Source organism: Leptonychotes weddellii, chromosome 2, assembly GCF_054177405.1.
Source record: "Leptonychotes weddellii isolate Sample4059 chromosome 2, ASM5417740v2, whole genome shotgun sequence".
NCBI classification, from domain to species: Eukaryota; Metazoa; Chordata; class Mammalia; order Carnivora; family Phocidae; genus Leptonychotes; species Leptonychotes weddellii.
Window position 1 is genome coordinate 4,992,724 of NC_138370.1, and position 18,019 is coordinate 5,010,742.

The 18,019-nt window shown below is 42.7% G+C and overlaps 1 protein-coding gene and 1 long non-coding RNA gene across 3 annotated transcripts in view; one reads left to right on the forward strand and one right to left on the reverse strand.

Annotated features, from left to right (window-relative positions):
- Positions 1–12,521, forward strand: part of AGPAT5 (1-acylglycerol-3-phosphate O-acyltransferase 5) — a 61,643-nt gene extending 49,122 nt beyond the window's left edge. The window contains exons 6-9 of one of the 2 annotated variants that reach the window (XR_014140948.1): positions 253–414; positions 1,683–1,852; positions 7,479–7,602; positions 9,953–12,521. Coding sequence is in view for 1 of the 2 variants with exons in the window: in XM_081807080.1 (XP_081663206.1) it covers positions 253–414; positions 7,479–7,602; positions 9,953–10,178 (512 nt within the window). In the remaining variant the exon portion in view is untranslated. The remainder of the gene's footprint in view (positions 1–252; positions 415–1,682; positions 1,853–7,478; positions 7,603–9,952) is intronic. The other variant, XM_081807080.1, reaches the window with a different exon arrangement.
- The window catches only part of LOC145717611 (uncharacterized), an 18,537-nt gene extending 2,397 nt beyond the window's left edge, over positions 1–16,140 (reverse strand). Inside the window, exon 1 of the long non-coding RNA XR_014140950.1 lies at positions 14,537–16,140. This is a non-coding gene — a long non-coding RNA (uncharacterized LOC145717611). The remainder of the gene's footprint in view (positions 1–14,536) is intronic.
- Between the last annotated feature and the right edge of the window lie 1,879 nt (positions 16,141–18,019).

The window sequence follows — 18,019 nt, forward strand, 5'->3', positions numbered from 1 at the left end:
TGGAACACTTCATCTAAAACTAATGATGTAATATATGGGGATTAACATAAGAATAAAAAATAAATAAAAAATAAAAAAAAAATTAAAAAAAAAGAGTGCTTTCTAAACCTCAAGCCCTGTCTGTATATATGAGATTATGGCTTTAATATATTCTGGTCTATTCCTGGAAATTTAAAGACAATTTGGATATTATATTGTGCTGAGGTGTTTTGTAATTAACTTATGGCCACACTGAATCAACTTCTCTTTTAGGCTTTGCAGTATTAAAACATGTGCTGACACCAAGAATAAAGGCAACTCATGTTGCTTTTGATTCTATGAAGAATTATTTAGATGCAATTTACGATGTGACAGTGGCTTTTGAAGGGACTATTGATGATAAAGGGCAGCGGAAAGAAGCACCGTCCATGGCTGGTGAGTTTATATTTTCAATTATGTCATATATTTGTGAGTGTGTAATTATTCTCTTTAATGGGTACGTGTACTTCATAACATTTACTTGATATATTTTCTAGGTAGATACTTTATCTATTTTCCAGGTATTTTTTTATTAATCCATAACCGTTTGAATTTCATGAGTCCTGCTAATTTTGGTACTTCCTTGTTGCCATATTAGTCCTTTGGACTTGCCCAATAATCATTAACTCAGCTTCTTTCTACCCAGACTTCACACATAAGATTGGAAGGCTACATAAATCAAAGGAAGGGAATGTGGAGGAGAGCGCTAACCTAGTGGTACTGAGGTATACTGATGGCCAGCATTCACCTTTATATGGACTTTTATATAATACTTGTGAAATTTAGTATCTTTGGCAAGAAGAAACAGTTAAATACGACTCTTTGTTTTTTCAAACCTGTGCTGGGTTTTTGTTTTGTTTTGTTTTGTTCCATGCCCAGCGTGGAGCCCAACAAAGGGCCTGAACCCACGACCCTGAGATTGAGACCTGAGCTGAGATCAAGAGCCGGACGCTTAACTGACTGAGCCACCCAGGCGCCCCTATAAAGACTTTTTAGCTATTGCCTCTGCGTATGTCAGATATAACAAGAAAAAATAGAATTTTAAGTGAGCAGAATATTTTAGTTAAACATGACCAGAGACACTCTTGACGGATAGAGAAATTTAAATACGGGATTAGACCAACAAGGAAGTGCCATCACCTTTCTGAAATGTCCATTCGAGCTGTGATTGAGAGGTAGAACATGAGCTTTTTATGTCACATCGGTGGCTGTTGAAGGTCGAAATACCAGGCCTGTCAGAGTGTGTGTGTCAGTGGGACCTCTTGAATGCTGGTGTTCAGAATATTGTCCAGAAGACAGACAGAGTACCTCCCCGGAGCAGGAAGTTGGGAGAGAGGACCAAGGGATGAAGCACTAATGGGGGGGTGAATGGGGTGAAAACCAGTCATAGTGGCTGGAAATACAAATCTGAAGTAGTGGGGCACCTGGGTAGCTCAGTCGTTAAGCATCTGCCTTCTGCTCAGGTTATGATCCCAGTGTCCTGGGATCAAGCCCCGCGTCGGGCTCCCTGCCCTGCGGGAAGCCTGCTTCTCCCTCTCCCACTCCCCCTGCTTATGTTCCCTCTCTCGCTGTGTCTCTCTCTGTCAAATAAATAAAAATCTTTAAAAAGAAAAACAAATCTGAAGTAGTAAGACTGATTACTCTCACAATTGCCTTTGACACAGAGCAGTTGTCACGTTGGAAGCTGAAGATTTTTTTCACTTTAAATGGAATTTTTTGGAATATATTATACATCAAACAGTTTAAAAACCACAACTCTATAAAGTGTACAGTGAAATGGCTTGTTTTCCACCACGTCCCCCTCCCCTCGGGGTCCAACTTTCCCTGCCCAGAGGTAACCACTTTTCTTAATTGTTTGTGTATCATGTGTGCAAAATTAAGTCTACATTCTTACTCTAGAAATCCTTCCCTTGTTATCAAAAAAGGCAATGTGTTAATATTTTTTCTTCCTTTTTTTTAACCATCAAAGAAGTCATTGACCTATTTTTACATTTGAAAACACATGCATTTGGTTGTTCAACAGTATTATCACTAGTTTATCGTTGTTTAAAAAATGAGATTTATTGAACATGTTTTAATTGTTTATGAGAAACAGATATAATTCCCATAATTACCTTTGCAAAATGCTTTCATTATGCCACGTCCTGGTCATAAGAGCTCCTGGCTTCGGCAGTGCTCACAGGCCAAGTCCCACCCTCTTAAGCCTGCCCTCTGAGGACTCCGTATCCTAGCTGTCCCTCTCTTTCACTCCCTTGCCTTCTGGAATGGAAGGCTGTGTGTAGGCCAGGCCTCCTTTCCAGGTGAAACCCCTCCCCTCTGTTGCCCTCCCCCAGCTTTGCTGTTCCCACAACATTCCTCTTCCCTAGCTCATTTGCTTTCTCTTGCTTTGGCACTCCTGGTGGTACTAAGTGCTTAAGCCACAAGGTTAGCGCTCAGCATATGGTAATTCTTTACCTTCCGGCAACAGGGTGAGAAGCCTTGAGGAAGAAAACCATTTTAGACTTGCATTGTCTAGATTCCAACCCAGCCCCGCCCGCCCCACTGCTCTGCTTTCTCTACTGCATACACATTAGCTGACAGTGGCTTTGTGTTGTCCTTACAAACTGTCTCTCTTGGAGAAGGTTGGCTTTTCTAACTATCACACCCAGAAGCCATGTGGAAAATAAATCTGTCATTTCAATCAATTAAGGGTGAATGTTTCCACAAGGAAAAATACACCAGAGTAAAATCAAAAGACCGAAGACAAACTGGGAAGATATTTGCAACTTAGATCACAGAAAAAAAAGCCGGATTTCCTTGACATATAAAGTGCTTCTACAAATTGATGAGAAGATGATCAATAACTCAGTAGTAGCTCACAGAAAAAAATGCTCCATCTCACTCATAATAAGAAAAATGCAAATTAAAATTTTTAGCAAGATATCATGTTTTACTATCAGATTGGCAAAAATCCCAGTTTCGGGTTTGGTAACAGGCCCGTGGGTGAAATTCAAGTACAAAAGTCACGTCCGTACTTTGCTGTTAGGGGTGCAGTGCTGTACAGCCTCCGTGGAAGCCGCCCTGGCGGGGTCTGCCAGCTCCACAAATGCATGTACATCACCGCTGCTGAGAGATTTCACCAGTATACTGTGCACACGAGAGGCGACAACTGGTTTTTGGTATTTACAAGTTGATTTTAATCGTGAGGCCGGGACCTGTAGCTTGAGAATCCCCACTCTCGTTATTATATAAATTGATTGCTATTCTGCTCTACTTTAATCTGGTGTATATTAAGATGCACTTTAAATTTATGATGTAAGTTGAGTTAGGTATAAAATTCCATAACTTAGAGTATCGTAAGTACTTGGTGGTTGAGTGTGATTAGTATTAAATATTATCTCCATACAGAGTGGACTATCATTCAATACTCATATTTGATAGCCCAATTAAAAAACATTTCCATAGTTGCTAGATTGTGCATTTATATGCCGCAGGCCTGTCTTCTCAGAGCGTTGTAGGAGTATCACAGTTCCCTCGAGTCACCTGGGATGATTGTTGACCATGCAGGGCCTCAGCTCACTCTAGGCTGCTAGCATGGATCGGCTGCAGGTGGGGGCAGAAGCTGCAGGGGGCGGGGGGGTGTGTGAATGAACTCTTGAACTCTTGTGATCACGAGTCTTACGTTTGGGCCTTAATGCGGCCTCATGTTAGAGAGCTCGGCAGCAGGTAGTGTCCCTTGTGCTTCCTATTTCGTGGTGTCTTTCATTATAAGGTGAATAGTGATCAGAGCCCACCTGGGCATGCACTTTGTGGTTCATCTGGTCTTGTCATCAGGGTCTTTGTCTTCTCTGGACGATGTCCATTGGGCAGAGGAGAGACAGGACAGCCTGATTATAGACTTATTTAAATTCCGTTTCTACAGTGGGTGGTATACCGTAATAAATTGTGAAGTTAAGGATAACATTTGATGTTCTGTTTAACCATTTAATATGGTGCTAGGTTACTTTTTCCTGTTTAATATTTTCTTATATGAAAAGAAAACTTATTTGGAGGGGAAAATTACAGGTAACCCAAAAGAAGGAAGAAAACTCCATAGGCTCACCTGTCCAGATGCATTTAACAATTTGGATATTTTCCTCAAAATCTTCCTTTTTATAATGTCATTGTGTTGGAATATGTTTGTGCCTTTGGATATTTTTAGGTGAGGTCATTTGTATATATTGTTTTCTTTTATATCCTGCCTTTAATCATAAACATCTTTATACGTCAGTATATACACTTCTGTAATGTTTTAAAAATGCTACATAACATCCATTGCTGTGACTGTACAATGGTTTATCTACCCAGTTTTCTACTCCTGGATTTATTTCATCTTTTTCCTCCCAGAGGGAAAGGGGGCGGGTTATAAGGCAGCATGTGGGAGCCGGGTGAGGTGCCAGGGTGGAGGTTGTCCCAGTTCAGCACATGCACGTTCTCTGCTCTTCTCTCCTGTCTCCATCTCGCCTGCTCCCCAGGCACAGAGCAAATGGAACTTAGTTTCTCCAGAGACTGGTCCTGTGACAAGTATGAATACTTGAAAGACTCCTATTACCCTGGCATATACACACTCTAGGGCTCTACTGGGGAAGTTCTAATTAGAAAAAAATTATACCTCGGGGCACCTGGGTGGCGGGTCCTGGAATCGAGCCCCACATGGGGCTCCCTGCTGAGCCCCCGCTCATGCTCTCCCTCCCTCCCTCCCTCTCTCTCTCAAATAAATAGATATTTTTAAAAATATTATACCTTAATTAGAATACTTTTTCTGTATATTTCTAAATATTATGGGAAAATTTTTATTCATGCAGTAGGAAATAAGCTCCAATGAACATAGTTTTTACAAGTATAGATACACGAAGCTTTATTAAGTATTGAGGAAAACCTTTATGTCACTTCTTTTTTTTTAATTTTATTTATTTATTTGAGAAAGAGAGAGAGCACGAGCAGGGGGAGGGGCAAAGGGAGAAGCAGACTCCCCGCTGAGCAGGGAACCCGATGCGGGACTTGATCCCAGGACCCCGGGACCATGACCCAAGCCGAAGGCAGACGCCTAACCGACTGAGCCACCCAGGCGTCCCCCTTTATGTCACTTCTTTCTTGTCTCCTGAAAGTCATTTAGTGTTTATGTGATGATTCTCTCATGGTTTTCATTTGGGTCCTCACCCCAGAGACTGGGCGGATGGGGCTCAACTGCCGTCCACGCTGGCTCTTGGTCCTCTCCAAGCCCTACAAGGGTAGTAGCACTTGCCTACAGGGACTCCTGGAGGTTGGATGAAATAATGTACACAAAACTGTGTTGTAAACACCAGGGTACCATGTAAATTTTACTCCCATATGAATTTGGGAGTCCTTCTCAGTGTCCGTGCCTCTTCCCTCCTCAGCTGATGTCTCATGAAACACACTGCCGTCACTTCCCAGGCACCGCGGTTACAAGTTCAAGTCTGCTCACTTTTACCTCCTCACAGCCTGTGTCTGTGCGTGTCCCTGCAGCATCAGCTGGCTTACTGTTTAATTACGGCGATGTTGAGCAGGGGATGTAGATAATTAGATGAAAGTAGGAGAACTGGTGTTGGGATCTGCATTTTTATGGATCAGAAATAGAAATGAGAGGGTGAGATGAGAAGTTACATGAGGCCAAAAAGTTGGAATCGCCGACCCGTAGGGCATACGGTGTGCTGTTGCTGCCCTCGGAGCTCGAAGTCCGGACCCCTCGCTGCGCCCCTGTCAGGCCGGCGCTGCCCCCCATCTCTGCCTTGCAGACTGGGGGGCAGGCACCGAGAGCGAGTCCGTCTGCCCGGGGCTGATCAGGGATGGATACCCAGGCTGCCTGACTCACTGTCCGTGCTCTGAACCTCTGCATGGTTCTGCCGCTAAAATCCTTCTTCTGCAGTTCCTCGGTTCCGTAACCGACAACAGAACTTGAGAAAACTAAGACAAAAATTCTGAAGAGTCCAGTCTTCCCCCTGTGCTTTTTGTGCCTTTATCATCAAAGCCAGTTCCCTCCTGAAAGTATATAACGGCAAGATAATTTTGATGACGGAAATGCCGCGTGTTATTAAGGCTTGACACCAGTGGTAAAGAAGAATAATTGTAGAGAATACCTAACAAAAAACAAACGTGTGCAGAGTCCAAAGACTAGAGATTTCTTGAAGCTGAAACTTCCTTCAACCACCAGAGCGTGTTCTTGGAACGCGGTCTTTGAACACATTTCAACTTGAGATGACAGGTCTCAGCCTCCTCCTTGCATCCACCTAGGGAACATAGTGTCCTCTTAAATCTCTTAGGAACATCTTGTTCTCCAGGGAATTTAAATCTGTTCATAATCTCACCTTTTCACCAAAAGCCATCCACAAGAAGGGGAATTTCCCAGCTCAGAGTTCTTTCTTGTCTTGGAATAAATCCTGGCCTCATTGCTTGTGCAACCCAGGCTGAAAGAGGACTGCCTGCTTTGTTCCAATTAGCCTGTCTTAGGAACTGTAGTCACTTACAAGCTCATAGCTATTCCACGGAAAGAATTTTGGTTCCTAAACCAAATATGATATGTGAAAATACGGCGAAGGCCAGGAGAGCTGGGAGTACCAGTGAGTAGAAACCAATAGCAAGTCCTAGAGGAGTGGAGCTCTCTTTCCCACGTCTGTGCTGGGTGTGTGACACTCCGTGACAAGCTGATGTGCCCAGCCAAGGCACTAGGGATTCAGGGGTTTAAGTGCTTCATGCTCCCAGGGCTCTGGCAGAGTGAACCAGACAGACTTCATCTGCGCCCTTCGGGGACTCATGGCCTCGTGGGAACAGAAGTGACAGTGTGTGATGAGCAATATGCTTGGAAACAGCGGACTGGTCTCCTGCAGGTAATTCGTGAGCCTGAGGGTGGCTGGCATTTGGGCACCCTTCAGAGGGTGGGTGTGGACTTGCAGTGGAGTCCAGCTTCTACTCCTGGGTCGCCTGTGGAATTGTAGGTTATTTTATGAAAAGTAACATTTGGTACTATCCATTTAGCTTAGTGACTTCAGGTAATTATGGTAGACTGGGACGTTATAACACACTCTTCTACTTCAGCTTGAAACCTAAAACCGGGCGCCTGGGTGGCTCAGTCGTTAAGCGTCTGCCTTCGGCTCAGGTCATGATCCCAGGGTCCTGGGATCGAGTCCCACATCGGGCTCCCTGCTCGGCAGGAAGCCTGCTTCTCCCTCTCCCACTCCCCCTGCTTGTGTTCCTGCTCTCACTATCTCTCTCTCTGTCAAATAAATAAATAAAATCTTTAAAAAAAGAAAAAAAAACAAAACCTAAAACCATCAGTGTAGAATTCTTATTTTAACTTTTTTCTTTTTTGCTGAAGAATCTGCTTTTTCATCATTTAAAAATATTTTTTACCTCGTTTTCAGTTGTTTTATATAACCGTGAGTTGTAAAATAACAAAAAATGAAATTTTTTTTATTTCTTGTTAGAATTCCTCTGCAAAGAATGTCCAAAAATTCATATTCACATTGATCGTATAGACAAAAAAGATGTCCCAGAAGAACAAGCATTTATGAGAAGATGGCTTCATGAGCGTTTTGAAATTAAAGATAAGTGAGTAACAGCAGTTCTCCTACTTCAAAAACTTGGGTTCAGCTACATTTCACTGTAGTAAATAAACAATTTGAAACTAATGTAATGCTTTTTTGTAAACTCAGGTCCAGTCTGTTCATGTTTTAAACCTTACTGTTACATTGTCTGTGAAAGAACTTGTTATAGGAGGCCTCCCTGTTTTCATTCACAATATTTCCTAGGCACTCTGTGGTGGGATGTAAAATCAGAAAACACCTCCCCCCCACCAGCTTTCCACTGTGAGATGCCCCAGGTGTGCATTCCCAGGTCAGACAAAGAGGTGGTGTGTTTGAGAACTAGCTGGCATGCCCACGATGCCCAGAAAGCGAAGCTGTGGGATAGAGCATTGTGTCTGATGTACGTGTGGAAAGGACATGGGTATGTTTGTTGGAAGAAGAAGGGGCAGGTGACGTTCTGACCAAAATGTCTTTTGCTGTTAGTATTTTGGGGCCTAAACAGTTTCTGGGATTGACCTTGTGCTCATCCGTGCTAATCACATCACTTCAGAGCAAACAACAGTGTTGACCCTTGCTGAGCGGTGCCTGTCAGTAAGTTACAGGTGTATTTAGATACCTCCCGGGGGAGGCACAGCTTAGTGAGGTCGAACTGAGGGAGGGAATGTGAAGTGCCACTTACTGACGGGCGAACCCGGGGGAGCAAGTGCCCTCCATAGCGGGTAACAGGACCCCTTTGATTTCATACAGTTTTCTAAAGGAAAAAAATTTAGAATTTTCTTCTCTTTTTAGGAAGATAAAAAGTGGATGTCAGGTTTTGATATGATACTTAGAAACTGAATTCTCTTGGATGAAAACTTCAGGGTATATTATTTACTGTTTGTTTGCTGTCAATGAGAGTTTTATCCTTTCTGATGCATGTCCTGTTTCTTGAAAGATATGTTTTAAACATCTCTACTTTTTATCTTCTTTTTGAAAAAAAATAGATCCATTAATTATAGGATGCATTGTTTACTAAAACCACATTGTTTACTAAAACCACATTGTTTACTAAAACCAGTGGCGTTTTTACAGACTCAAAAGTAAGACTTCCAAAATTAGGTTTGTGTTCAGAAATTTTACCTGTGTTTTATTCCCTGATACGCTTCTCAGCAGACTGCTCTGTTCCTTTCTTTGTTGTATTACAATAAAATTATTTCCTCATTAACTCTTTTGAGTTAACTTTAAAAAGTGAAAATTATTAGAAGTGTGCTGCAATGAAAATGAGACTCTGAAATTTATAGACAAGTAGTTACATTTCCGTATTTCACTGACCATCAGTTGTACATGACATAATTTATTTCACCAACCATTCACTGCCACACACTTGGGCTATGGAAGAAATTTCAAAAGTAAAATACATGAATCAGTTCTCAGAAAAGAAAAAAATGCCTGAACAATATGCTTAACATCCAATGTATTTCGTGTTATAGGGTGCTAATACATACTTAGAACGAGTCTGGACCTTTTAAAACAGTGCTTATCGCTAGGGAATGTGTTAAGGTAATGGAAGGATTTTCTGCTTTGTACTTGTGTTTGAGAGTTTTATGCTCAGTCTGTCCTGCTGTTAGAACTTTACATTTTTTTGGGCGCCTGGGTGGCTCAGTTGGTTAAGCGACTGCCTTCGGCTCAGGTCATGATCCTGGAGTCCCTGGATCGAGTCCTGCATCAGGCTCCCTGCTCGGCAGGGAGTCTGCTTCTCCCTCGACCCTCCCCCCTCTCATGTGCTCTCTCTCATTCTCTCTCTCTCAAATAAATAAATAAAATCTTTAAAAAAAAAAAAAAAGAACTTTACAGTTTTTAAATAAGATGGGAAAATGAATTGACTATGCTATTTTTTTCATTTTTGTACCTATTTTTATAATCCCATGTGAATGAGGGCTTTTGGGGGGAAACTCCGTATATGTTATAAGAACTGCTGATCTTCTCTTTGACTTCCAATGGGATGGGAGCTGTAGGAAGAAGGAGTAAAGATGGGGAGGATGGAGACGAAGTGAGATGGGTCATTACCGATGTGTGAGCGAGTCTGGTTGTTGCAGAATTATTAAAAATCTGAAGCTTAAAAAAAATCTTCCCACGAAACTACTTAAAACCATCTTTTAAAAAAATTACATATAATACAATTCATCTACACTAATCATGAGCATATAAAGATATTTTTAAAGTCTAGAAACTCCAATTAAATCAAGTCTCTAGGTATTTCCTCATTGATCTTTTTTTTCCCAAGGACCTTATAGCTTTTCCAGCATGTAATAGGCATCCAGAGCTATTTATTAAATTAGACTATTAAATGACTAAACCTGAAACTTTAATTTTTTTTTTTTCCATTCTGGCCATAGGTTGCTTATAGAGTTTTATGATTCACTGGATCCAGAAAGAAGAAACAAATTTCCTGGGGAAAGTGTTAATTCTAAATTAAGTCTCAAGAAGACTTTACCATCATTATTGATCTTAAGTGGTTTGACTGCTGGTATGCTTATGACCGAGGCTGGAAGGAAACTCTATGTAAGAACGTGGATTTATGGAACCTTAATTGGCTGCTTGTGGGTTAGTATAAAAGCTTGAGCAGGTAGCTGTCTGCAGGCAGTGGGACGTGCTCCGTGGTTCAGTGTTGGCAGCCACACCTTACGTCAAATTGTCTCCTGATTTTAGTCAGAAGTGTAAATAAAGCCTTGTTGATTGAACATTGGATAAAATAGAATTTCTGATTAAAGCCGATATGCAGTTGGTCTTGGGCAAACATACATGGTTTTACAACTTTAGAACAGAAGCTGCTGGAAAGGGAAAAACTAAACAGTTTATGCTACACTTGGCATTTCCTATGAACTAATGTCATCTTCAGAAGACTCTTAGGATTGTATAATTTGTTATTGTTTTGTAATTCAGATGGCTGCGTTCATGAACATTAACTTGCAGTATATTTCACTGTATTTGTTATTTTTAATTTTTTACAACTTGACTAGTCCAACCTTTATCACTAAAGTATTTAGTATCTTGGAGCTATGTAATATTTTGCTTTTTGCTTAATGTCTCCAAGGGAGTGAAAGAAATTGTATTTAAGTGTCAAGAGGCATACCAAGGAAAAGGGCAAGAAATTGTCCCTGGGGAGAAAGCTCTGGTTAGCGCATGCTTTTATTGTATTGCATTATTAGCCGATTTTACTTTATATTTGCAAAGTAATTAACATTTCTAATATTTATTGAAACAGCTTAATTTGCACACCCTGTATTGTATACAAAAGAATAATGTATAAAGTATGAGAATTAAGTTTAAGTTAGAATTGTGACCCTGATTCATTATAGTAGAACTTTACATTGCCCGGCTTTTTGAAGAGTTATGCTAAGCTCTTAGTACTTCCCAGCATCTGTGCCATAATTACTTGAAAACCTTCAGGTTTGCTATTATTTTTTATATCAAAATAATCAGTGTGAACCTTTATTGGACCTGAGTCCACAGATAATTTGAGGTGATGGGAGCCTTCAAACGTCTGACTAGATTTACTAGCATGTGCCTTTGCCTGTTACTATTGAGTTTAGCACAACATTTAATTCAGAAGTCATTTTTTTTTTTATGTCATCACGGTCGATTTCCACTGGGTTTGGATTCTTTTCCTTTGGCTTACTGGCAGTGTGCTGCTCGGTGCCTGGTACCGTACGTGCACAGGGAAGAACTGTAGCCGGCCAGGGTTTGTCCTGCTGCAAAGTTGTTCGTTTAAGCTCTTGTGAGCCAGCCTCGCTAGCTGCGGCAAAGGCGTTTTGCGTTTGTCTCATGTCAAGTTCACCTTCCACAAGCCAGGGAGATTTAATCCATCAGGACTGAATGAATTTGTTTAGTTCTCGTTGGTTTTAATGGGGCTACACAATTAATCCATATCACCTCAAAACAAGAGCTGTGTTTCCGGAACCAAATCACACAATTCAGTTTGCAGTCATGAAATAATAAATTTATCCTGTGCAAGAGGATGACCTTTTTGGATCTGCTCTATTTTTATGTTACAACTTCAACTTGATTGCCTACCAGCCCTTTAAGATAACATTTCTGCCTAATGGATTTTGGTTGTAAAATTGTACCCATGCCCCCGATGAAACACACCAGCTGAATCATGATGAACAAAATGAAAATAATAAAGAAGGGAAATTTTGTCTAACCGGTTCTCCAGACGCAGAGAGCAGGCCATGTCAGACAGCACGTTTGCACAGCTGGGTAGTGTGAGTTGTCCATGTACATTAGCGTATGTGGGCGCACATCCCCACAGGACACGGTCAGCCTAACTGTGCACGGCGGTGTAGGTCACACTTCTGAAAAGTGTTCTCATGCCAAATCGTCGTTTTCTCTTTCTTGTAAAGTGAAGGTTAAATCAATCCCATGTCTTTGTTAATACTTTTTTTAACAACCCTAAAGTTAGAAACTTTTTCTAATTAGATCAAAGTAAATGTAAGTTGGCTACTTACCTTGAATATCATGGATATGCTCTAAATTTAAATTTTAAGAAGTAGTACCATTGGAATTATGTTGATTATAACTGATTTTAAGAAGTCACAGTGAACGGCATAAGATCACTTTGAACATCATGTTTCTTATGAACATACTTATATTCTCACAGAAGTTCTATAAGATATATTTGTTAGTTTAAAAATTTTGTATCAAAATATTTGGAAAATTAGAAGCTTCTTTTTAACATGCGTTGATATGATTTGAATTATTATTTTCTAAAATTAAGAGCCTTGTATCTACCTGTAAATCTTTTCACATATCATTTAAGCCTTTGTTTGTGTTATTATTGATTTGCAGCTTAGTTATTACTTAGTTTTTCTTTATAAGAATGCCATCAAAGTGCATGCTTTTATGTTTTCCAGAAAAGGGTGTGTTTGGATGAAAGTAAAAGAAAAAATAAAATCTTTCACTGTCTCTAATGTCTGTGCTATTTAACACTTTGCGACCCAGAAATTCCCCGACGGTCTTCAGTTACATTGAATAGGCTTTATGGCTAGTCCTACATTCTGAACTTATAAAATTATAATATTTTTTTCTCAAATATTGAGCAAGTTTTTAAAAATACATTGCAATACTCAAAATTGTGAGGCAATATATTAGTTTTATTATATAAACTCATCTATGTATCTTATACAATGTATATAGCGAGTATTAGTTGCTTGACAGTTCTGTGATCATTAGGGTACCTCACTGAGCCTTGTCCAGTGCCTAAGATTAGCCAGGTCGGTAAGTAAAGTACCAATCTGACACATCCCTGCATCGTACATACTAATGATTTCTTTCATGTCTTCCATTTCCATGTGATTTTGTTTCCTGTATAGTGATAATCAATTTTCCTTTATATCCAGATGACGTAAGCTTTATTTTTCCTTTGTAATGTTACGTGGTTTATTATTACATTCACTGATTAGATCTGTGTCAATAAAGTGATCTTTTAAATAGATGGACCATTATGAAAATACAGTATATACAAAATTTGCCCATCAGGTAGAGACACGAAGTAACTGCCAGATACCTATCAGACTCACATTTAAGAAGACAGAAATGTCTGTCATAGTGATATTTCATGTGTACAACTGGAAGTGCATAGTACATTTTAACCACAATAGTATTTGTTCTTAATGTATTAGATTGAAGAAAAGATTGTCTTGGCAGATATTCCAGATACCACCTTGTAGTAAGTTACATATCTTTGTAAGTAGGATTTTTGGAGGGGAGAGGGAGGAGTTAGACTAGTTTTTTTGTTTCGTTTTTGTTTTTGTTTTAAGATTTTATTTATTTATTTGACAGAGAGAGACACAGCGAGAGAGGGAACACAAGCAGGGGGAGTGGGAGAGGGAGAAGTAAGCTTCCTGCGGAGCAGGGAGCCCGATGGGCTCAATCCCATGACCCGAGCTGAAGGCAGATGCTTAACAACTGAGCCACCTAGGCGCCCCTAGACTTGTTTTTTATTATGAGTTACACATACTTTTAAAGATTGGCTAACTTGGAATGTTATGTTACCATTTAGTATTTTGGCATTATACACAGACTAATTTAACCTAACAGTCAAACCTTAGAATGAAAATTAGTACTTAGTCAAACTGGTAATTTGGAAACATTCAGGTATTTGATATTATATGGGTAAAATATCCATGTAATTGAATTTAAAAGTTCACTCAGATATTTTGAAGAACTAGATATACAATTACTGACTTATATCAGTTTAGAGTAGTTATGACTCAACATTATCCCCAAGATTTCATTTGACACCTTCTCCAATTTGTGGACAAGAAAGTAAATCCGTTACTTTTACCAACTGGGGAGTTATTCTCAGTGTAGTCATGCATGAGATCAGATAAATACCTTACCCCGAGCGGGGGGGGGGGGGGGAGTTATTTTTCAGAAAGCGTCTCCAAATAGAAAGCTCAGTTATTTCTGTATTAAAAAAAATATGATCTGTTGAACAAACTCTCAGTAAATGTTTATTGATGGTCAGTTATTCCATCCAAATTATTAGTGGTTCATGATTTTATATGTGAATATGTAAGAAAGGCCTATTCTGCTAATTTTATCTTCATTTTTATAAATCGTTGCACCTTAAAAAAAAAAAAAAGATGCCACTGATGTTCTTTGTTCAGGAGGAAAGAATATTTGACTGTCTTGTCTCCTTATGGTATGTTCAGAATAAATTCTGATTTATTTTGAGTTTATTGGTGCTTCATTAATCCAGCAAAAAAAAAAAAAAAGGAAAATACAAATCTCAAAATTTACTTGGGGATACATGGTGACAAAATATCTACTGGGTGATGGTTATTTCACATATTTGTGATAACGGGTATGTATGTTTTATATATGTGTATGTTTTATTGCCAACTAATAGCTACAGGATACATTATTTTATGGTTATGTTTTTTTCTGATACTTGCTAAGGTTGGTTGGGTGCCTACTGTGTGCCAGGCAGTGTGCTAACCTCCTCAGCGTGGTGTCCCATCTCCTCACACGTGGACCCCGGGCCGCAGTGTCGCTCAGCCTGGAGACTTAACAGCTGCGGGCCGACCGCCAGGTAGTGAGTCCTGGTGCTACCACTTGGTATTCCACTTTGGACAAGTTCTTTAATGTTTCTGTTTAAGTGTTCTCACCTGGACATTACAGATGATAGCTGTATTTACCTCCAAGGGTTGTTGGTGACTCACTAAGTTATCAAAGCGCTGGCTGTCGCACACGGAGTGTGGCAGGTGCTGAGCAAGTCTTTGTCTTCAACTTCTCTTGCTCCCAGTTTTACAGAGGAGGAAACGGAGACTCCGCGTGTTTGAATACAGTACCAAGTCACACTAATACTTCTAGGAGAAAAACATGTGCCCATTCTTTTCTGCTTAACAAAGATGTAACGCAGTATTTCCTACTACCTCAGTGCCTTTAAAAGTAGATGGTCATAACTGTAATCGTAGTCACTTAAAGATGTTTTGTTTAAAATCTAAAACAACAAAGAATTACAAAAGGAAAGATGCTCCATCTCTCATGAGAAAATGTCAGGGTCTCCAAACTGACTCCATGGTGGGCTTGAGGGCTGAGGGGGTGTCTGTCCCTCATGTTGGTAGCACGGAGTCCCCACATCGGCAAAGGGTGATGTGGAATGGCAGATTCAAAGGTCTTTCCTTGTGGTGGCACAGACCACAGTCGTACTTGAAATGATCCCGCTGAAGTTCACTTACCGTGGGAAGCCCCAAACCATCAATGGTCCGTAAGCACACTACGTCCCTGTTTGAGCCCTCCTTTATCAATAAAATAAGGAGACCACTTCTTTGCCTCACAGAGTTTAGTGAGAGTCAGAGGACATGATAGTTGTAAAAATGCATTTTTATATAGAGTTGAATATAAATGTGAGAGATTATCCTAATTCTTCCTGAATCACTTCAGCTCTCCTTCCTCTCTAGGACGTGTGAATAAGTAATTGTCTGTTATTGCCTGGTGCATTTTGGGATTCAAACACCCGCTTGTAAGCAGTATTTATTACTGAACGTGTTCACAGCCGTTCAGCGTCCTGTCCTTGCGTACTTGAGTTACTGTCTGCTTGGGTCCCAGGTCACTTTCTGAATGATTTCCGGACATCTCACCAGTTTTCGCTTGTCCGTGAGCACCTTCCGTCTTTTCTCTCCCGTGCCCCACCCTGTGGAAGGTCTCTGGAAAGATGGCAGAGGAGATGGGCTCTTCTCATCAACACCCCGTCCCAGTGTTTGTCACCGGCCAGAATGGGGCAGGCCGGGGACCACTCTGGGAGGTCATTTCTTGTCTGTATAATGGAAACAGGGATGAAGGAAGAGCCTAGTTTAGAAGGAGGAGCACGTTCGAGTTAAGTATCCATCGAAGAGAACCATACCTAAAGCAGAATCCGCGGAGTCACAGTGCGGCGGCCGTGAGGGGGCCACGGGAGCAAGTCCGTCTGTGAAACACCTGGGGGCTGGGGAGGGAGGGGGTTTGCTTTGGCTGATTTGGTTTTATTCCGAATGGCGCTAGCTGAAGTCCGACCTCCCAGCAGAAGTCCGGCGGAGTCGCTGGCAGCAGCGCCCTCGTCCCTTCTGCGGGCGTCCGGGCTTCCATGCCGCCCCGGGCGCGAAAGCACAGCCTGCACGGCGCCGCGCGGCGCCAGCCCTGCGAGCGGGGCCGGGGCCGGGGCCGGGGCCGGGGCCGGGGCCGGGGCCGGCACGGTGCTCTCCGCAGCCGCGCGCGGGGCGCCCGGGAAGCGTGCTGAAGAGCCGGGCGGGGAGTGGAGGAGGGGCTGGTTCTACGCACGCACCGGGCCTGTCACCCCCGCCGTCCCCCCCCCCCACTTCTGGCACGATGCCCGAGGGACGCATGCGGACGAGAGCCGCTCGCGACGCGGTCCGCTGTCGGCTGCTGCTTTCTAGGAGGCGACTCAGGACGAGTAAACACAGTTGCTCTGATCGAGGTGAGCCCGACGACGGGGGCGCTTCGGTCGCACCACTGACCACGCTGATGGTCGCACAGCCCGTGTGTCTCTTGCAGTCGCGGCCTTCTGTTGTCCAGGCGGCGGAAACAAGAATCGCGTATGTAGAATTCGTTTGATCGCTTACTGCTCTGGTTTGTGAAGGATCCCGGCGTCGGGCCCCTGGGCTCCGAGTCCCTCTCCTGCCGCCCGCTAGCTGAGCGGACTTGGCCCAGTCCGCAGTCTCGGATGCAAAAATTACAAAATACAGATGAGGGCAGCGTTGCCTGCGTCGGCGGGCCGCGTGAGGCCGAACTGAAACGACCCGCGTGCGGCACCTGGGGTCGTGCCCGCTGCTCCGAGCGCGCTCCGGCCGCCTGTGCCCGGGGGAAGGCAGCGGCCCGGTTCCCGGAACTGCCGGCAGTGGGGAGGCCACAGTGGCAGACGCTGTTGCGCTCATCGGAACCCCGCCAGCTACCTTGTCGGTGCAGACGTCCACAAGCGCGTTCTGCCGTAGGCTAGAGCTACTACCGTTTGGGGGCAGGTTTGGGGTATGTTTCTCCACGCTGGCAGGGGACAAACACAACCTTGACACTGAAATGAAATCAAGTGTATTTACAACATCAAGCCCAAACACTGTTTCCCTCTGTTCATATGTGCCAATATCTTCAGGCTTTTGTCTCTGTATTTCCTCTCCTCTCTCTTTTTCTAGAAGTTGAGACAAAAAAGGGATTTTAGATCAGAAGTAAATCCCGTACAGAGCATCCCTCCGTGTGTCTATGTGTCCCGTAATTCCTGGCTCTGGTTGTCCCGCGCCCACTCTGGTTGTCTGCTGGTTTTCTGACTTTCCCTAGCGTGTCGCTTTGTTTCCCCATCTATTTTATCACTGACTCAAGCTCTGATAAAACCTAAAGCAGCAACAGGCCCAAACTGGACTTGGCTTCAAGGCAGTGCACAAAAATGGTAGTCTGAGAGTCAGGAGACCTGGAGATGTAGGCAGCCAGGTCCCAAATCTGTGACAGTGGGTCACTTCCACGGCCGGAGTCCAGGTGCCGGAGACTTTCCATCTTCCCGTCTGTCATTGCCTCATACCTGGGCGGCCTCCCAGCCCACTGCGCCTGATGCATGGGCCACCTTCCACCTGTCTCCTCCGGCCAGTCTACTTGCTGGTTTCTCCCTCCTGCCTCCAGCAGCTTCCTCTCTCTTCGCCCTCCCCCCCCCCACCCCCCGCACCACGGCCCCTTAAATCCCAGGCCCCGACAGGCCCGGACACAGTTTCCCAGTCCCCCTCTGACAACGTGGGGGTCACACCCCACCTCCACACCTACTCTTTCCCAGGTGGTGACCATAGTCCCATGTCTCCCAGAGCCCTCGACATGTGAGCCGTGCTGTAAGGGCAAAATGCATACCAGATTGTTTTTTAATTACTTTAAAAAAATGTAGTTCATTAATACTTATATTGATTACATATTGTAATAACATTGGA